The sequence below is a fragment of the Rhinatrema bivittatum genome, chromosome 6 (genome assembly GCF_901001135.1).
Source record: "Rhinatrema bivittatum chromosome 6, aRhiBiv1.1, whole genome shotgun sequence".
Classification (NCBI taxonomy): domain Eukaryota; kingdom Metazoa; phylum Chordata; class Amphibia; order Gymnophiona; family Rhinatrematidae; genus Rhinatrema; species Rhinatrema bivittatum.
In genome coordinates, this window is record NC_042620.1 from 58,462,882 (window position 1) to 58,485,156 (window position 22,275).

At 44.4% G+C, this 22,275-nt stretch overlaps 1 protein-coding gene across 1 annotated transcript in view; it reads right to left on the reverse strand.

Moving 5' to 3' along the window:
• The window catches only part of LRP1B (LDL receptor related protein 1B), a 3,516,099-nt gene that overhangs the window by 700,787 nt on the left and 2,793,037 nt on the right, over positions 1 to 22,275 (reverse strand). The window contains 1 exon segment of the mRNA XM_029607894.1: positions 6,884 to 7,006. Within this exon segment, the coding sequence (XP_029463754.1) occupies positions 6,884 to 7,006 (123 nt within the window).

A 22,275-nucleotide genomic window follows, 5' to 3' on the forward strand; every position in this document is an offset into this window, starting at 1 on the left:
GGTCCTCGAGGGAATATAGAATCCCCTAGTGTGATAGAGATTTATAAAGAGAAGGAAGTGAGGGCAGGGCTGGCAAGTGTATTATCCACCCTAGGTGAATCTTCAGCAATGCTCTCACCCCCTCCCCCCCCCCCACACACATACACACTAATAATGTTTGAAAATTAATATTGTGTATTAGTAAGAATAAAAATTATGGATTTTGATCTATAAATGTATTCAATACGCAAAAGATTATTCAAAACTGATTGTACATTTTCATGTATTTATTATTTTAACTTAACTTCCCAACTATCTGGTCAGGCTTGAGGTGCAATATAGAAATATGCAATATTATACAGTGAGAGAACCTTGAGTAAAAAGGAAAAATATTGGACCAAAGAAAATAAAATGTCACAACATATAATAAAGATTTAGCATAGGACAAATTAAATAAATACAATATAAAATGTTGAAACCATTTGGCTAATGTGGGATTTTGAGACTCACCCAGAGCTTTCTTTGGATTGAGTATGTATGAAAATATAACTTAATAAATAAATACATTTGTACATATCTGACAGTGAAAAAGTTTCAAGGCATGAATCTGAATTTCCATTTTGGTTCACTCAATGATTTTTACCACTGTATTAGGCACAGGACACTTTAGAATTTCCCAACAACATGTTGAAGATGAGAAATATATATATAAACATGCTGTATTAGATCAAAAAATCGCTGTTGCCTCCAAGCAACACTTAGCAGCATCACTAAGAAGCAAATTCAAAGAAAGAGCTAGCAAGGGACAAACAAAGCTCATGGCACCTGTAGTCCCATCACATGGTAAGGGCAAAGGGCCATGAGCACCATTTTGAATACTGGCAGCTGATGGTCCCCAGGAGCTGGAGATTGTTCTGAGCACCCGGGCCCCCTGCTGGATCACCAGGGATATTCAGTGAGTCTTGGGAGGGATTTGGGAGGGATTGGGAGAGTGGGGGGCTTTACATTTAGTTAAATTTAAAGGATTGGGGTGGTTTATTTGTTTGTTAGATGTGCAGTTCTTGGGGAGAAAAAACAATAGGAAATCGCATGAAATTTCATGGGTTTTCCTATTGGTTTTTTTCTTCCCAAAATGTAATGAAATAGGAAATTTCATCTTTATTTCCTATTTTGTTGCAAACAACTGCACATCTCTATCAAATAACAATGCATGTAGAAGAGATCTAAATACAGTTGATGTTAGCAGAAACTTTAAAGGCTTCAACTTTTTTCATTAATAAAATGTATGTTTTACCACTTGGGTAATTTGAGGTTGGAATCAATATTTATGCCTAGGTTAGTGTATGTACTTCATTTACTATCTGCAACTGGACTCCTATGAAAGATATAACTGTATTGTAATGAGATTGGTTTACTCTGCCTATCCACAGTATTGAGGTCTTAGCCACATTAAGGGGCGGATTTTCAGAGCCCTGCTCGCGTAAATCCGCCCAAAACCGGGCGGATTTACGCGAGCAGGGCCCTGCGCGCCGGGAAGCCTATTTTACATAGGCCTCCCGGCGCGCGCAGAGCCCCGGGACTCGCGTAAGTCCCGGGGTTCTCGGAGGGGGGCGCGTCGGGGGGCGGGCCCGGTCGTCGCGGCGTTCCGGGGGCGTGTCGGCAGCGTTTTGGGGGTGGGTACGGGGGCGTGGCTACGGCCGGGGGCATGGCCGCGCCCTCCGTACCCGCCCCCAGGTCGCGGCCCGGCGCGCAGCAGGCCCGCTGGCGCGCGGGGATTTACGTCTCCCTCTGGGAGGCGTAAATCCCCCGACAAAGGTAAGGAGGGGGTTTAGACAGGGCCGGGCGGGTGGGTTAGGTAGGGGAAGGGAGGGGAAGGTGAGGGGAGGGCAAAGGAAAGTTCCCTCCGAGGCCGCTCCGATTTCGGAGCGGCCTTGGAGGGAACGGGGGGAGGCAGCGCGGCTCGGCGCGCGCAGGCTATACAAAATCGATAGCCTTGCGCGCGCCGATCCAGGATTTTAGTGGATACGCGCGGCTCCGCGCGTATCTACTAAAATCCAGCGTACTTTTGCTTGAGTCTGATGCGCAAGCAAAAGTAGGCTGATCGCGCTTCTTTTAAAATCTACCCCTAAGGACTAAAACGTTAAGCATGCAACCAACGAATATTTTCCACCATACATTCCTGAAAGATCATAGTAGGATAATCATCATTCACCCTGGGAATAAATCATTGAATGCCATGTGAATAAATAAAATAAACAATATCTAACTTCTTAAAAACAGTACATAATGGTTACAGATACAAGTTAAACATAGCAGAGGTGAGGGCTGCTCTCTGCAGAACTCCCATTTTTGCATCCTTCCATTATTTGCATCCTTCCATTATTTCAACACACAGTTGCTTATCAGATATCCATTATCATAGCCTTGTAAGTTTTCAATAGGCAATGACATCTCTTCTAACTGGTCAAGGACAGTAACCATCATAGCAGTACCAGTTGTGGCCCTGAGTGACACAAATCCAAATAAAAGTTCCTTTATGCACACAGGCTCACAATTATCAGGGTCTGAAGCCATGTCCACAAAGTGAAGGATCATGGTCTATATCTAGAATGATTGAAAAATACTTGGCAACAACTGGAGCTGAAGATTTCCTGGCTGCCTGTTTCTTCTCCACCTTCTGGGCCCCGATCAGGCCAAAGGCACCATAGGATGAACAGAGCAGCATGGTAGGCACTCTCTCTTTCTCTTCCTGCATAATATCCTCCTTTCTCTTTCTTTCATCCATGCTCTACCTAGAATATCCCTCTTTTTTTCCCTACCTCCAGCAGTGGTTTTGGTACAACACTCTCTAACTGAGTAGCAGCAGCTTTATCATTGCATGCTCTACTCACGCTCTGACCAGGATCTCCCTTTCACTGTCCCCTGCCCAGACGCAGTAACATCCATCACCCTTTTATTCTCTTCCTGCACAGTAGCAGCATCTATCTCCTGCCTCTTTCTAAGAATTAATGCAGTAAATACTCAGTAATATCAATATCAAATCACATACCATAAAACCAAAATAATACATAAAGGTAAAGCACATAATAAAAATCACCTATTCATAAAACATAATAGATCAATCAAAATTAAAAGAATAAACATTTAATAATATCAAAGTAAAACATTACATTGTAAATCAAAAACAATACAGAAACTCTAGAAAATAGGCAAAGCACATAAAACTTACATCAGTAAAGCTTTACAGAAGAGCCAGGCACCTCTCTCCCCTTCCCTTTGAACCCCCTCTCTTTCTACCCCCCATACTGCCACAAGCTCCAGCAATGCTCCTTTTTCTTTTTCTCCCACCACCAGCCCCAAAATCAACAGAAGAAATTGCCATGCTGGTTCAGACCAAGGGTCCATCAAGCCCAGCATCCTGTTTCCAACAGCGGCTAATCCAGACTACAAGTATCTGACAAGTAACTAAACACTAAGTAGATCCCACGCTACTGATGCCAGTAATAGTAGTGGCTTTTCCTTAAGTCAACTTGATTAACAGCAGTTAATGGACTTCTCCAAGAACTTATCCAAACCTTTTTTAAACCCAGCTACACTAACTGCACTAACCACATCCTCTGGCAACAAATTCCAGAACTTAATTGTGTGTTGAGTGAAAAATAACTTTCTCCAATTAGTTTTAAAGGTGCTACTTGCTAACTTCATGGAGTACCCCCTAGTCCTTCTATTATCTGAAAGAGTAAATAACCAATTCAAATCCACCCATTCTAGACCTCTCATGATTTTAAAGACCCCTATCATATCCCCCTCAGCCATCTCTTCTCCAAGCTGAACATCCCAAACCTCTTTAGCTTTCCTCATAAGGGAGCTGTTCCATCCCCTTTATCATTTTGGTTGCCCTTCTCTGTACCTTCTCAAGTGCAACTATACCTTTTTTGATATGCGATGACCAGAATTGTACACAGTACTCAAGGTGCGGTCTCATCGTGGAGTGATACAGAGGCATTATGACATTTTCTGTTTTATTCACTATTCCCTTCTTAATAATTGTTAACATTCTGTTTGCTTTTTTGACTGTCCCAGCACACTGAGCTGATGATTTCAATGTATCATCCACTATGATGCCTAGATATTTTGGGGTAGATTTTCAAATAGCGCGATTTGGCGTACTTTTGTTGGCGCATCAGGCGCAAACAAAAGTACGCTGGATTTTAGTAGATACGCGCGTAGCCGCGCGTATCCGCTAAACTCCGGGATTGGCGCGCGCAAGGCTATCGATTTCGTATAGCCGGTGCGCGCCGAGCCGCGCAGCCTACCTCCGTTCCCTCCGAGGCCACTCCGAAATCGGAGCGGCCTCGGAGGGAACTTTCTTTTGCCCTCCCCTCACCTTCCCCTCCCTTCCCCTACCTAACCCACCTGCCCGGCCCTGTCTAAACCCCCCCCCTTACCTTTGTCGGGGGATTTACGCCTCCCGGAGGGAGACGTAAATCCCCGCGTGCCAGCGGGCCGCTAGCGCACCGGGACGCAACCTGGGGGCAGGTCCGGAGGGCACAGCCACGCCCCCGGACCGCCCCAGGCCGTAACCACGCCCCCAGGCTCGCCCCCAAAACGCTACGTCCCGCCCCGAAAACGCCGTGTGGATCTGGCCCGCCCCCTCGACATGCCCCCGATACGCCCCCCTCGGAAAACCCCGGGACTTACGCGAGTCCCGGGGTCTGCGCGCGCCGATAGGCCTATTGAACATAGGCGCACCGGCGCGCAAGGCCCTGCTCGCCTAAATCCGGGCGGATTTAGGCGAGCAGGGCTCTGAAAATCCGCCCCTTTTTGTGGTTGGTAATTCCTAATAAGGAACATAACATCATGTAACTACAGCATGGATTATTTTCCCCTATATGCATTAACTTGTACTTGTCCACATTAAATTTCTCTTGCTATTTGGATGCCCAATCTTCTAGTCTCACAAGGTCCTCCTGCATTCCTCTCTTTCCTACCTCTCAGCCCAATTTTTCCTTTACCTACGGGCCGATCCAGTAAAAAACGCAGGAGAGCGGCTCTCCCAGCACGCGCATAGGACACTTTCCTGTGCGCATGATACAGTAAATAAATGTATTTAAATTAGGCCCAGTGGTAAAAAGAGGCGCTAGGGACACTAGCGCGTCCCTAGTGCCTCTTTTTGGACAGGAGCGGTGGCTGTCAGAGGGTTTGACATCGGTGACTGTCAGCTCAATTTTGCCGGCATCGGTTCTCGAGCCCGCTGACAGCCACGAGTTCAGAAACCGGACGCAGGAAAATTGAGCATCCGGTTTTCAACCCGCGAGCCACGGGCCTATTTCAATTTTTTTTTTTTTTTACTTTTTTAAATTTTCGGGACCTCCGACTTAATATCGCCATAATATTAAGTCGGAGGGTGCACAGAAAAGCAGTTTTTACTGCTTTTCTGTGCACTTTCCCAGTGCTCAGAGAAATTAGCGCCTACCGGTGGTTTCAATTCCAGAAAATCTCACTGGCTTTCTGGAGGACTCCACCTTACAGGTGATTGATAGGAATACTTTAATAGTCTCCTTTATTAACACCGCTGATATAAGTAGATTGATGAGGGTTTACTTTCAAAAGTTCCCTATTAATTATATGGGACAAGATGTACACATTTTTCCAGATCTTGCACCAACTACCCGTAGTAAAAGACGAGAATTCTTAAATTTGAGACCCAGAGCAGTAGCTTTGGGTTTCTCTTTTCTTTTGAAGTATCCTTGTCAATGCATAATAAAACGGGGAACTGAAGTGTTTATTTTCACACAAGTGGAACAACTAACTCAATTTATAGTGGCAAGAGAACCAGCTACCTCTTCCCCTGTAATCCCCTAAGGTATCAGGACAAAAATTAAGGAAATTGTGTTTAGTACTAATTCCTATAAAGAATATTATAATTTCCTTTTTTTTTTTTCTTCTCCCCTTGAATCCTATGTATCTCTCAGATGTAGTACATGATACTCCTTAGGATATATTACTTATATAAGGTAGATGTTAATATCAACATAATAGTTGGAAGTTTTTCTTGTTTTTCAAGATGACTTAAAATTGACATGATTAATACAAAAAAAAAAAAAAAAACTGTTCCAGCAAACTGACTCATAGGTTTTAGATACTCTTGATACTGTATTTTTGCTTAAAACCTAAAGCTGGGTCTAAATGTGTTTTCCACTGAAGCATACTTGTGCTTCTGAGTTGTATATCAAGAGATTAAATGATGAGATTCCTCTGATAACAATGGATATGGGCAGTCTGACTACTTGGTTTCCATCTATGCTAGTTAGCTTGTTACTGGGGGGACGAAGCAATCCATCATGAAAGCAATATAAAGAGAATGTAGGAGGACAGCTATATATTAAAGAAAATTAACAAACCACCAAAGTTCCCCAAGACAATTTCTCAAGAAAATATTAACCCATCAAAACCAATGCTTTAAAAGTCGTCAGATTAACTCATCCTGTGCACTTGACTATAATCTAAAGATATATAACATCTTAAACAAACATTCTGTGCTTTCACATTTCATGATGACATTTACTCATTGGTGAGTTTGACATTTCATAGAAAATCCATTTTTAATCATTTTCTAGCAATGCCTATTGACCACAGTCCATTTTCTTCATGGTAGAAATCCTGATTGCATTCTTGGTTCATGAAATAAATGACGTATCCCTTTCTCAATCAGTATGCCCATAATTCACAGTCCATCAGTAAAATTCATTTGATGTAATGTGCTAGTTTAAAGATCCGAGCAGCTTTAGACACAATTGGTAGACTATCAAATACAACTATTAATAAAAGTGGACTGCCACTTTCTTCTGTACATATTGATGCCTTTTTGAGAAGCAAGAAGCTAAAAAAAAAAAATGCTTACCACAGTGCAGTTCATCGATTCCATCCTCGCAGTCTTTCTGCCCATCACATAGCCAGGTGTTTAAAATGCATCTTCCACTAGTACAACCAAAATAATTCTCTTCACATTTGTGTTTGTTTTGAACTGGGATGAAATAAAGGATGCAATGAAAAAATGTCATTATTATGCACTGAAGTCAGCTTCTTACTCCTCTGTTAAGATTCAATGAGCTAAGCACGAGATTTGAGTCAAAAGGTCACATTCTTGGGTAACAAACATACATTTAATCCATAATGCAGGTAATAACCATTGGAAGTTGTTTCATGATCTGAAACCCAAGATTAGATTAAATGGTCCAGTAAAACCCTGGAAATAAATTAGAAACCAATATTCAAAACAAAAAGTTTATTTAAGATAGATAAAACTTATCTGGCTAACTTAAATGGGTTGTCAACAGCATGGCTATACTGCTGAATAGCCTTGTACAAATTGATACTTAGCCACATAGGTTAAATCCAGCTAAGTTAGACCTGGTCTAGGGCAGGTTTATCTTATCTGGTTAACGTAACTGGACAAGGCCAAATATAGCCATTTATCCAGATTAAGATGACAGGATGAATAGTCCTGCCTTGATCTGCCCTTTCCCCACCCCAATATATCCAGTTATCTATTTAGTTGGATAAATACTTGTCCAACTAAGTGGCAGCTGCTGAACATAGCTTTTTATTCAACAGCTGCCATGTAGCTGGAAAAGTCACTACTTACCTGGCTAAGTAGCAAAAAATATTGGCCTTTTAAAGTCTTACATTGTTCATACCATAAGAAACTTTTTGGTTGTTTCTCAAATTTTCTAAATTGGATTACAGAAATTAAAGATATGGATATTCTGTGGTTTAAAGCAACATTAAGGAACTACCAATATTTTTTTTTGTTTAGTTTTGTGTCACTTTCCATAAGATACAATACAAAAAAACCCCAACAAAATATTGTTACTGCAATTTCTGATGCTAGTGCTTTGACGATTAAATGTGCAATAAGCCCATAGTAAGAATCCCTGCGTACTTCCCTTTCCACACTCCCAAAGCCCCCCCCCCCCCTTTACCAGCACTCACCCTCTTATAAAGTCAATGGCTATCCAGTCCTCATCCTATCCCCCCCTGAGAAATGTCTGTGAAGCCCCTCCTCCTTCCTGAAAACTTGCCCCAATCAAAATATTTTCCTTCCTCCCCCCTCCCCACACATACACATTTTGAGATTGTTTGAGAGTGGGTGTATGTATTTGGGCCACTAGTCATGCCACCTTCTTATTTTAAATCCTGCATCTCCACTTAAATGGCTATTTCCTTTTGAATACAACCTACTGAGTCTAAAGTTATCTGAGAACACGTTCTAGAATAATTTTAGACCTGCTGTCAAGTACATCTAGAAATAATCAAATAGTTTATTTCACAAACTCCAAATACTAGTGTTAGCAGGATGAGTTATTCAGCTAGCTTGTTCTAGCTCCAGAATACCCCAAATATGCCCCTTTCTTATTTAGTTAATTTTAGCCAGTTAAAGACTTATTTGGCTACCTTAACTGGATAGCTTGTGAGTTATCCAGCTAAATAGCTTTGAATATGGACCTCAACAGATTGCTCAGTAGAATGATGTCATAAATGTTTGGCCAAAATGGATACTTACCCATATCTTTCAAAAATCCATGTAGGCAACTCAGTGAAAATATTTTAGAACATATAAATATAAAGACAACTAACAATTATTATCAATGTTAAGGTTTTGGCATGCTAGTTTGAAGAAATGTGATATTGGTATTATTATTATCATTACCAGTGTCTTCCCTTGAAGTGTCCTTTCAGAAATCTAATACAGAATGAAAGAAATCCAGCACCATACAAAAGGGAAGCACCAGCAGTCTGAAACACTAGCCTAGCTCATTTTGCAAAAAATATTTAATTTCATTCATTTACTAGATTTATCACTCACTCCATATACCAAAGCACTCTGTGAAAGATAAAACAAAAATAAACAATATTACATAAATCTAAGGAGGGTAACTTTCAAGTAACTCTGCATCGTGGCATATATGTGCGTATAGGGCTGTGCCTAGATCAACAACAGTATTTTATGATTGGTGCATATCAGACACATTTTCATTATAAAATACACCTATCTCTACCATAACATACTTGCATATGTATGGTTATACATAAATAAACGCAATGCATTGAAAGCAAGTATTTCAATGCTTTGAGCGAACATACATTTCCTACCTTTTTTAAAAATATATGTGCATATATTTTACATGCGAAAATCAATAGAATTTACATTACAACCCGATTTCCATGCATAAGTCAATATATTTTTAAAACATGCATGCATAATTGTTATTAACAGTTTACCAATTACACAACCAGTTCACCCAGACCCTCTTGGTTCTTCAGCCTGAATGCCTTTCAGTTCATCCAGACCTTCCACGCAGCCAGTATTAGACAATAAAGAAATCTGATATGAATAACTCAAGATAATTTGTAGGTATAAAATTATGCGAGTAGGTTGCCAAATGTGCAAATGCAACTGTTGATCCTGCACCAGAATGCCCCTAGACCATCCCTTTTTTCTGTGTGTATATTGTATGAAAATATAAAATATGCGCAGGCTTTTGACTTTTAGAAAGTAGCAAGTATGTGGGTACAAGCTACTTACACATGAATATGCTACATTTTATTAATTAATTCTTCAAAAATTCACCCAAATAAATGTAACATACAATATTCAATAATTACACATTCCAAAAATAAACAAAATTAAACTACTTAGGTAATTGTAACAATTATCAAGTAAATTTGGCAACAACAAACAAAGCAAATTATGAAAATAGAGTTTAAAAAGTATCATTGAAAAGGATAACAAACAAGATAAAACTGCACTTAATTAAATACAAGCCTTAAAGTTTGATTTTATAATACCGGCGTGCGGAAATCTTGGCAGATATATATGTGGCCGGGCTAAGCGTGCGCCGAGCACATTTTCAAAATGGCCCGGCCACATGCGTATCTGCCGGTTCATGCAGAAGTGCTGGCAGAGCAAAAAGGGGCGGGCCAGGGGCTTGGCAGGGGCTGGCCGGGGCAGTGCCATTTTGTGCTTACCTGGTGACTCATGCGCCAGCAGATGGCCAGTGTGCACAACTTACTTCACCTCGGAAGATGAAGTAAGCTGTAAAACAAAAAAATTCTAATAGTTGGGTTGGGGGGGGGTTAGGGGTCAGGGAGGAGAAGAGAGGAGAAGGGAAAAGGGAGGAGGAATAGGTAGGAGGATAGGGAAGTTCCCTCTCAGTCCGCTCTTTAATTGGAGCAGACTGAGAGGGAACTGGGAATGCCCCGATTGTGTTGCCACATGCCTTTTAAGAAAATCACCCCTGTACGCGCCACCCGTGTGCACATGCATCCACCAATATAAAACTGGGCATGCATGTGCGCGCGGGTATCAGATTTGATATCATGTGCACGTCGGCACGCATGCATGTTATAAAATCGGCGTGTCCATGTGCGCACGATGAGAACCGCGTGCACATGGACGCACATGCTCTTCTTTTAAAACGCACATGACATTAAATCAAAAAGATTTAACATATTTCCCTAAATGTGAGATAGAAGAAATGAAGGCCTGATCAGGAAGATAATCAAATCCACAAAACTAATAGCCCGCTTCCTGATGTGACCAGACCGAGTCTAATTTAATGGTTCTTATTTCTTTCTGTTAGTTGCAAGGTTTGTGAAGATCATAATGGGATAAATTTAGAAAGCACACTCGGGTCAATTTTAAAAGCATTGCTCATGCTAAAATGCCCACATATGTGAGCATTTGGGCCATTGGTGAGCGACATATTTTAAAAGCCAGAAATTACATGCATATATACTCATGTGTGAGTAAAACAAATGGGCACAAAAAAGGGGCAGACTTGGGGGTGGGGCATGGGCATTCCAAGACAAGGCCGACAGTTATGGGTGTAACTCTGTATTTTAAAACCATATGTTACAATGCGTGGTGGCTTTTTAGCTGTGTTTTTTTTCCTGTTCCTCCTGATGAGGAGCAAGTCTGCAGATCTTGCGTTTTTGGGCTTACACAACAGGGTGAGGTATCCTGGTAAACTGGTTGGCAAGAAGAATGAAAAGCCCGAGGGGTCTGGATGACTTTGAGATTGACTGGGCATACCAGTGGATTATTTGGAATAACTGGGAATGATCCTTGCGCGAGTATGTTTTAAAATCTGCTTACATATACGCATTAAAGCAGACAAAGTCCTATGGAAGATACATGAAGTGGGTTTGCTCAGATAATCTCATAAAATTAGGAGCACACTTATGCACGGTAGTCATATTTTAATCCATACATGTGCAAGTGCTTGCTTGATTTATGATTCAAGCATATTTCTGCTTGTACACCAATATACGTGTATATGGTTAATACCATGCTCGTTTTGGGGTAGATTTTCAAAAACGGCGCGTAGGCGTACTTTTGTTGGCGCTCCAGGCGCCAACAAAAGTACACGGGATTTTAGCAGATACGCGCGTAGCCGCGCGTATCCGCTAAAATCCTGGATCGGCGCGCGCAAGGCTGCCGATTTCGTGTAGCCGGCACGCGCCGAGCCGCGCAGCCTACCTCCGTTCCCTCCAAGGCCGCTCCGAAATCGGAGCGGCCTCGGAGGGAATTCCCTTTCGCCCCCCCTCACCTTCCCCTCCCTTCCTCTATCTAACCCACCCCCCCGGCCCTATCTAGACCCCTCCCCTACCTTTGTTGGGGGATTTACGCCTCCCAGAGGGAGAAGTAAATCCCCGCGCGCCAGCGGGCTGCTAGCGCATCGAGACGCGACCTGGGGGCGGTTACGGAGGGCGCGGCCATGCCCCCGGACCGCCCCGGGCCAAAACCACACCCCCGGGCCCGCCCCCGAAATGCCGCGTCCCGCCCCCAAAACGCTGCGCCGATTGGCCCCGCCCCCGACTCGCCCCCGACACGCCCCACTCGAAAAACCCCGGGACTTACGCGAGTCCCGGGGCTCTGCGCGCACCAGTAGGCCTATTGAACATAGGCGCACCGGCGCGCAGGGCCCTGCTCGCGTAAATCCGGGCGGATTTACGCGAGCAGGGCTCTTAAAATCCGCCCCTTTATAATTAGCTTGTATGTACATAAAAATTAGCATATACATGCATAAGTAGCCTCTATTCACATATTCCACATTTTATAAAAGTTAAAAATATGCATGCTTTTTCCCTTTCTCATGCATATATAAGTGTGAAAAAATGGGTCAGTCTAGGGATGTTTCACGGCGCACAAAAAAATGTACGTGAGTAAATTGATATTTTAAAAGACACACACATCGATTTGCCAACTTTCTCATATAATTTTACACCTCATAATTTTCTGGTGTAAATGATATTAAATGTATTTATTGGATAATACTGAGTGGGTAGAAGGTATGGGTAAACTGGGGGGAGTTCAGGCTGGAGAACCAAGAAAGTCTCAATCACCTGGAGAAAGACTGGGAGAACTGGTGGACTAATTGGTAAAACTGGTAATTTCCTTGAAGTTTGCATATTTAATAATACACTGCTATATACACAAGTTAAGTCCTACTTTATTTTCATGCATATATTTTTTTACAGAGGTAGGAAATGTACCTTCATTCAATGTATTGCTATACCTTCTTTTAATGCATTGCATGTATTCGTACATAAGCCTACATACACATGTATATTGTGGAACAGAGATATGTGCATTACATGTGGGTTATAACATACTAGCAAAGATCTGCTTGCGGCTGTATATTGGTGCGTATAGTACCATGCACAGTTATTTTAACTTTATCCCCAGTCTACACCAATGGTTCCAAATTAATAATTTAAGGCCTCATTTTACATGTGCAAAAATGGGTTTTACTCGAGTAAATGCACTTTACCTGAGTAAGTGGGCTTTTGAAAATTTCTACAATATATGCCATTGAATTGTCCATAGAATTTACTCATGGAAGTGAACTTAACTTGAGTAAATGGCTTTTGAAAATTGCTACAATAGTATGTTACATTTACACGTGGACTGTGGACATAAAACAATCAATATACTCAACCATGTTCAGCCATGATGAGCACACCTCCACTTTCTTGAAAAACATATTGGTTCTGTAAAAATAATGTAAAACTAACTTATGTACATGGCTGAGTATATGAATTGCTGTATGTCCACGGTACCTACATAGGTCTGGATAGTGTTATTTAAAGTGTTCGTGTTTTCAGAGTGCTGCACGACAACTCAAGAAATGCTGTGCTGCAAAACTTGGTTTGTCATCTCAACAGACATCAAGGAGATTGACGGGGGAATTAAATTCTAACAGATACATTTTTAAGGGAGTTACATGCATAAACGTCACATACTATTGCAACAATTTTCAAAAGCCATTTATATGTTTAAAGTGCACTTATGTGAGTAAATCCTATGGATAATTCAATGGTACAAATTATAGCAATTTTCAAAAGTCCACTTACTTGGCTAAAACCCATTTATTAAGCATGTAAATGCTTCTGAAAATCAGGCTTTAAGCCCCTGAAGCAGCACGTTTGAAGCATGATATCACATTGGGAAGTCTTCCGGCAATTATACAGCTGTTGCGATGTGGATCCTTGGTCCAAGGTGGGGTTGATGCTACCTACAGGGGGCGAACCCCACTGTAGGTCCCTGCCATTGGCAGGCGGCCCAGGGTAGTGCAGAGACTCTACTGGAACTTCACCACTACTAGCCTTCATTCCCACAGGTTGAGTCCTTGGGAGCTGGGACCAGCTGGACTTAGGTGTGGGTCTCCATGTGAAGGTCCCAGGTGGACGTTAGATGAAGGCAGAGTCAGATGGGCCAGAGTTGGGGCAGGCAGCGAACAGAGAAATCCAGGAGACAAGCCGAAGTCAGGGCAGGCAGTGAGCAGAGGAATCCAGGAGACATACCAGGGTCAAGCCTGAAGAGCAACCCAGGGAGCTGAAGGGGAACTGCAGCAAGAAATGGATCAGGAACTGAAGCAGGAGCTGTAGCAACTCACTACCCACGTGGAGCTGAGCCATTGCTGTGGTTATTCTGGAGGGCAGAGCTGCCCTTATATAGGCCTTCCAGCTGATGTCATCAGATGGGGCCAAGGGTGCATTTCCCCCCAAGGCCAATTTAAAGGTCAGGGTGCACCACGCATGCATGCTAAGGAATCCTATAGGGGAAGGCATGTCGGCATCAGGTTGCTGCAGAGGAGGGTGTCCGTGGCAGCTTCCTCGGGCCACATCCACAGGGCGAGGTACACGGCCTCGGCAGGGGGTGAATAGAGCTGGCTGTGGAACGTGGTGGCCAGTCACTGCAAAAGTATCCCCCCTTTAAGCCCCCCTCCTGGAGGCCTTGGTTTCCTTGGATGCTGGGCAAGGAACCTCTGGAGGAGCTTTTTATCCAGGATGTTGACTGCAGGCTCCCAGGAGTTTTCCTTTGGGCCATACCCCTCCCAGAAAGTAGGTACTCCCACCTCCTGTTCTGATGACGGATGTCCAGCATTTCTTTCACATGGTAGAGTAAATCCTTTGAGGAGTGTGGGGGGGGGGGGGTGTCTTCTGACTGTCCATGAGAGGACCAGTGGTTTGTAGAGTCACACATGGAACACGTTATAGAACCTGAGAGTCGGGGGAAGCTGGAGCTGGTATAAGACTGGGCCAATTTGACACAGAACAGGGAATGGGCTTATGTAGTGTGGGGCCAACTTCATGGATGGGACCCTGAGACATATATTACAAGTGCTTATCCAGACCTTGTTGCCAGGGTGGAATTAGGGGGCTGGACATCAACATTTATCCATAAGGCCCTTTGCTCTCGGGTGACTCTTTGGATCATTTCCTGAGTTCTTATCCACAGATCCCGGAGTTCTTGAGATGGTAATTGGACTGCTGGAGAGTGAACAGTAAGGGATAGTGGCAGCAGTGGCAGCGGTTGTCTTCCATGTACCACTCAGAAGGGGGAGGATCCGGTTGCCTCATTCACAGGAAAGTTATGTGAGAATTCCGCCCATGGCAAAAGAGTAGCCCAATTGTCCTGCCGCTTATTCATGAAGGCTCAAAGGAACGTTTTAAGCGTCCTGTTTGTCCACTCCAATTTCCCATTTGCCTGTGGATGGTACACTGAGGTGAAGTCCAACTTGACGATGAATTTGTGACAGAGGCTGTGCCAATACATGGAGGTAAACTGTACCCCACGGTCCAAGGTGATATGACGTGGTAGTCCATGGAGGCAAAAGATGTCAGCGATGAACAACTTGGCCAGCTCAGGAGCAGATGGAAGACTGGGCAGTGTGACAAAAAAGGACCTCTTGAAGAAGCAGTCTATGATGACCCAAATAATCTGATTGCCACTAGACAGAGAAAGATCTACGATGAAATCTGTAGATAAGTGAGTCCGGGGTTCCTTGGGGGCCGGCACACATAGGGCAAGAATCCACATAGGCCTTTACATCTTGGTCCATTTGGGGCCACCAGTAGTATCGTTTGAGTAGGAAGAGTGTGCGGGCCCAACCCAGATGTCCCACCACTCAAGAGTCGTGGGACCACTCTAGCACTCGCTGGTGAAGTCTGGTGGGTACCATCATCTTACCTGCAGGAACGGGGTGTAAGGCGGCTATCAAGATTTCAGTGGGTTCGATCACATATCCAGGAGGATCTGATTCCCCATCTTCTTCAAAGGCCCTCGAGAGGGTATCATCTCTGAGATTATTTGCCGCTGGTCGATATTTCACCACAAAATTGAACCAATTGAAGAATAGGGACCAGTGTGCCTGGTGGGATTTCAGCTGCTGGGTCTGTCGGAGATGCTCTCAATTCTTGTGGTCAGTATAGATTGTGATGGTGTGTTGGGGTCCCTCCAACCACTGGCACCATTGCTGAAAGGCCAGCTTGGTGGTGAAGAGTTCCTTGTCCCCTATGCCATAGTTCCTCTCCATGGAGGAGAAAATCCTAGAGAAGTATGAAAAGGGAAGGAAATGTCCTTTCCGAGAGAGCTGGCCTAGGGCAGCCCCAACTGCAATGGTGGAAGCATCAACCTCCAAGACAAACGGACGGGTTGGATCCAGATGGCGCAGACCTGCCACCTGCAGGAAGGCTTGCTTCAGTTGGAGGAATGTGGTGACCGCGTTGGGAGGCCAGTCTCCGGGGCTGACGTCTTTCTTGGTTAGGGACATCAGGGGTGCGACCAACTGGGAGAAGTTAAGAATAAAATTCCTGTAAAAGTTTGACGAAGACCAGAAACCATTGCAATGCTCGAAGCCCGGAAGGGTGAGGCCAATCTCAGGTACAAGTAACCTTCTCATGATCCATGAGAAACCCAGAATTGGAGATGATGTACCTGAGGAAGGGGAGTAATTCTTCCTGAAGACCACTTTTCAAGCTTCGTGTAGAGCTTATTGGTGCTTAGCCATTAAAGAACCAGCCGCACGTCCTGTCGGTGGGACTGAAGGTCCTTTGAGAAAATCAGGACATCATCCAAGTATACCACCACAGTGCAATAGAGGAGATCCTGAAAGATATCCTTCATTAAGGGGCGGATTTTCAGAGCCCTGCTCGCGTAAATCCGCCCGGATTTACGCGAGCAGGGCCCTGCGCGCCGGTGCACCTATTTTACATAGGCCCACCGGCGCGCGCAGAGCCCCGGGACTCGCGTAAGTCCCGGGGTTCTCCGAGGGGGGCGTGTCGGGGGGCGGTCCCTGTCGGCGCGCCGTTTTGGGGGCGTGTCGGCAGCGTTTTGGGGCGGGTACGGGGGCGTGGCTACGGCCCTGGGCGGTCTGGGGGCGTGGCCGCGCCCTCCGTACCCGCCCCCAGGTCGCGGCCCGGTGCGGAGGAGGCCCGCTGGCGCGCGGGGATTTACGCCTCCCTCTGGGAGGCGTAAATCCCCCAACAAAGGTAAGGGGGGGGGGTTAGACAGGGCCGGGCGGGTGGGTTAGGTAGAGGAAGGGAGGGGAAGGTTAGGGGAGGGGGTTAGAGGATTCCCTCCGAGGCCGCTCCGATTTCGGAGCGGCCTCGGAGGGAACGGGGGTAGGCCGTGCGGCTCGGCGCGCGCCGGCTATACAAAATTGATAGCCTTGCGCGCGCCGACCCAGGTTTTTTAGTAGATACGCGCGGCTCCGCGCGTATCTACTAAAATCCAGCTTACTTTTGTTTGCGCCTGGAGCGCAAACAAAAGTAAGCTATTCGCGGAGTTTTGAAGATCCGCCCCTAAGTGTTGAAAAACAACCTTCTTTTACTTTTTTTGTAATGTGTAATATAAAACTTAACTCGGTATCTATAAACAGACCCAGGTTCCTTGTTGTATCAGCTAATGTAAAATGTAAGTTATTATTAAAAGTAATAACTTTAAGTTCTATATTAGTGTTTTTCCTCTCTAAAACAATAAAAACATATTTATCTAGATTTAAAATCAATTTCATTTGAGCTAGTAACTGTCCAATTATTTTTAAATACATTTCAGCTAGTTTAAAAGTTGAATCTAGACCATTCTCTATTGGGAATAAAATTTGAATATCATCAGCGTATATAAAAATAAGTTAAGCTGAGGCTGGTTAACAAATGACACAGGGGAAGTAAATAAATATTAAAAAGTGTTGATGATAGTGCTGAGCCCTTTGGCTCTGCTGTTGATAATGTTAACTTGTCAGATATGCTATCCTTAATTTTTACTGCAAAGGTTCTATTATTTAGGAAGGATGTGAACCATTTTAATGTAATATCAGTCAGCCCTATTTCCTGTAATTGTCTAACTTTCATTCAATGCCCTTCCATGGTTCAATTGGTCACCGCTAGGAATGTGCAGAGGGATGCCACACATTGCATTCAGGATTCATATTCGTTGGGGGGAAGATACGTTGCATTCGGCAAGGAGGCCCCCAATATGTTTAGGCGTTAATTCTTATTCGTTTCCTGGCTAAAATTAAATTAACTACAACCCCCCACCCTCCTGACCCCCCAAGACTTACCAAAACTCCCTGGTGGTCCAGCGGGGGGTCCTGGAGCCATCTCCTGCACTCACACCCTCGGCTGCCGGTATTCAAAATAGCGCCGATAGCCTTTGACCTACTATGTCCCAGGGGCTACCGGTGCCATCAGCTCCTGTCACATGGTAGGAGCAATGGATGGCCAGCACCATCCATTGCTTGGGGAACCCTCCAGACCCCTGCCAAAAGTCAGTGAAGATTTGTTGTATTCGTGGGGAATCACGATACGTTTTGCTTCCCCACAAATACAACAAATATGACCCTATACGTTGCGGATTACCAATTCATAGGGAACAAATGCACACCCCTAATCACTGCCATTCCAGGACTTCTGCCACAATATGTCAATTTTATGGATGTGCTTTCTAAGGAGATGGTGTAGGTACTACCTCAAACTACCCTTATGACTGTGCCATTAACCTCCTTCCTGGGACCATCCCTCCACGGGAAAGGGTATACCAGCTATCCCTCCCAGAAATGGAAGTCATGGCCCAATACATCCGGGAGAATCTGGACAGAGAATTTATTCATCCATCCCCATCATCCGCGAGCATGGGGTTCTTTTTTGTCACAAAAAAGGATGGCTCACTTCGGCCCTGCATTGACTACTGTGGTCTCAATGCAATCACTAAGAAGGACCGGTACCTGCTACCCCTTATTACCGAGCTCTTGGATCGTCTACAGGGAGCAAGGATCTTTTCTAAGCTCAACCTTTGAGGAGCTTATAACCTGGTATGCATTAAACCCGGAGATGAGTGGAAGAACACGTTTAATACACGTGGTGGCCACTGTGAGTACCTAGTCTTGCCCTTTGGGTTGCACAACACACTGTTTTGCTAAACTAATGATGTTAAGACGCTTGAAACCATTACTGTCATGATAAAATTTTAGATCTGTTCTGCAGGCTATGTTATTTACGGGATTAGATTACTGCGATTCCACAATGTTAGGCCTCCCAAAAGCAACACTCCATCCTTTACAGGTACTTCAAAACACTGCAGCCGGTATCCTAACCAATACAAGAAAGAAAGATCATATCACTCCAGTCCTGCGAGAACTACATTGGCTGCCTGTAGAACATAGAATAATGCATAAAACTTTATGCATTATACACAAGATATTGTACGGTGAAATGACAGATTGGCTAAACTCCACAAATAGATTGCACATACCTCAGCGTGAATTAAGGTCAGCAAATAAAGGCCTTCTGTCAATACCCACTATAAGATCCACCCATTTGAGTGAAGTGAGAGATCATTCTATCTCAATTGTGGGGCCAAAACTCTGGAATAAATTACCACCTGAATTAAAGCTTTCAGACAATATGAAGATATTTTAAAAAGACTTAAAAACATGGTTGTTCCAGCAGGCAAATGAGATTGATAGCCAAGCCAATAGCTGAGACCCACATATTTTTTATGTTTTTATACTTTTATCTAATTTTGTATTAATGGGTTTTTATAAGTTCTTAACTAATTTTGTTTATAATAATTTATATTAGATGATCTTATTGTGAACTTGTTATTCTTTTTTTCATGTATTTATTTTCTTAGTGTTCATATTGTAAACCGTGGAGATGGAATATTTTTCTGTGCAACAGTATAGAAAAACTGTACAAATAAATAAATAAATAAATAAAATTTTGATGACAGCGGGACCCTCATCTGGCAAGCTGGAGGCTTCCCCAGTCAATGACTCTGGAGTGCTGTTGCAGCTTTAGAAGTCCAAGCACAATGGGATGTATCTCTCACCCCATTACATGGAAGGTGATTTCCTTCTGGTGTAAAAGTCCCATTTTAGGCTTATGGGAAGCGTCATTTTAGTGATTTGTCCAGGAAGGGAATCCCCGAGATGGAGGAAATTACCAGAGGGGTCCGTTGGGGTGACAGTAGGTAACTTGAGATGTTCGACAAGGCTTCCCATGATAAAATTTCCTCCAGCAACTGAGCAAACGTCCACAAGAGCAAACGTCTGGAACTCTTGGTTGCCCGCTAGGAGAGTCACAGGAAGTACAAGTTGGGGAGTAGAATAAGTGAAACCTAGGGTCACCTCCCCGATAGACCCTAGGTATGGGTGTTTCCTGGCCTCTTGGGGCACTAGGCTAGGAAGTGAGCCTTACCAGCACAATAGAGGCACAGACCCAAGGCCCGCCGCTGTTGTCTCTCCTCAGTGGTCAGGGGGCATCGTCCAAGCTGCATAGGCTCATCAGAGTGAGTAGAAGCCAGTAGTGGAGAAAGGGGAAAAGAAGGCCGGTGCCAGGGTGACAGACCGGCACTGTGGGTGGAGCTCCTGAGATCTCTGCTGAAGATGGCAATCTACTCTTCCTGCTAGGTCAATCAAGTCATCGAGTGACTCCAGGAGATCCCTGGCTGCCAGCTCATCCTTAATGCAAGGTGAATGTCCCCCCAAGAAGATGCTCTTGAGGCAATCTTCCTGCCAGTTGAGCTCGGTGGCCATGGTACAAAATTCTATTGCATAGTCTATGAGCAGCCTAGACAAAGGTGCAGGATATCAGAGCCGGTGGCAGCCAGCCAACTGAGATCATTGAAAACCTGCTTAAAGGTCAGGACAAAGAGTTGCAGATCCTGTAGGAGTGGGTCCCCATGCTCCCATAGCAAGGAGGCCCAAGCCACGGCCTTGCCATTGAGGAGAGACAAGATGAATGTAGACTTAACCACATCATTGGAGAATTGTGAAGGCTGTAATGAGAAGTGCATAAAGCACTGATTAAGGAATCCTTGGCAGAGCTTTGGGTCCCCAGAGTATCGAGGGGGAACCGGGAGACGAAATGAAGAAGAAGAAGAAGAAGAGACCACCGGGGTAGGCAATGGCACTGCGGGAGCAGTGGCAGCATTAAGGTGGGCATTGATCTGGTCTAGAGACAAGGCCAGCATCTCAAGAAACTGCTGCTGTTGCTGGAGCTTCTGCACCAGGCCCGGGGTGCCCTGGAGTCCTGAGAGGTTGCAGGTCCATGGCCTCAGCAAACTGTTGCAATGTGGACCCTTGGGCCAAGGCAGGGATGACGCTACCTACAGGAGGTGAACCCCACTGTAGGTCCCCACCATTGGCAGGGGGCCCGGGATGGTGTGGAGACCCTATTGGACCTCCACCACTACCAGCCCTCGTTCTCCGCAGGTTGAGCCCTTGGGTGCCGGGAGAGCTGGACTTAGGTGCAGGGCTCCGTGCAAAGGTTCCAGGTGGAAGTTAGACAAAGGCAGATTCAGATGGGCCAGAGTAGGGGCCAGTAGCTAACAGAGGAATCCAGGAGTTGAGCCAAAGTCAGGGCAGGCAGCAAGCAGAGGAATCCAGGAGACAAGCAAAGTTGGGGCAGGCAGCGAGCAGAGGAATCCAGGAAACAAGCCAAAGTCGGGGCAGACAGCGAGCAGAGGAATCAAGGAGATGTACCAGGGTCAAGCCAGAAAAGCAGTCCAGGTAGTTGAAGGAGAACTGGAGCCGGAGCTGGATCAGGAACTGAAGGAGCTGGAGTAACACTACCCACGCAGAGCTGAGCCATTGCTGAGGCGATTCTGGGAGTGCAGAGCTGCCCTTATATAGGCTTTCCTGCTCATGTCAACAGATGGGGCCATGGGTGAGTTTCCCACTGTGGTCCCTTTAAAGGTCGGGGTGAGCCATGCACGTGTGCCTCAGGAATCCTGTGGGGGAAGGTGCGCTGACATCGGCATTGGGTTGCTGCGGAGGAGGGTGAAGGTTTTTTTTATTAATTCTTCCACCATTTTATATGCAAATGTTCTAAAGATTCAAAAAAGAAAAGGTGGACAATTGAGGACCAAACATTAAATAGGACCCATATGTGAAAGAAGATGAAAAATCATCAAGAAACCCATGCACAGGTGTTATGAAGGTCCTCATATAAGAAGTACAAATTGTGTATAATTATAGCACAGTAGAGATATTAAAATAATTTAAAAAACTCAAAAAAAAATTCAAGTGCTATTTATTGATGTGTACTTATATCTGCATTTGATTTTAAAAAATCATATTCTGTTGGTAAGAACCAAATAAGCACTATTCTGATATTTCAGCTTTGGCTAAGCATTGAAGTAAGATACAAAAATCAACAGTATCAAATGCCCAATGGAATTTTCATGATTAATTTCCCTCAAAACATCTTTGGACAAAGCCACAAAAATTGTTTCAGTACCATGACCAGTTTGAAAGTCTAATTGTATATGGATCAAAGAATTCATGACATGTAAGATGATCTATTACCTGAATCAAATCAACCTTCCCATTGACTTTACTAACGAACAGGATTGTGAAGACTGGCCTATAGTTAGTAAAATCCTAGGGGTCTAGAGTAGCCATTTTTAAGATAGGATAAACTGCATCAGACTTGAGAACCATT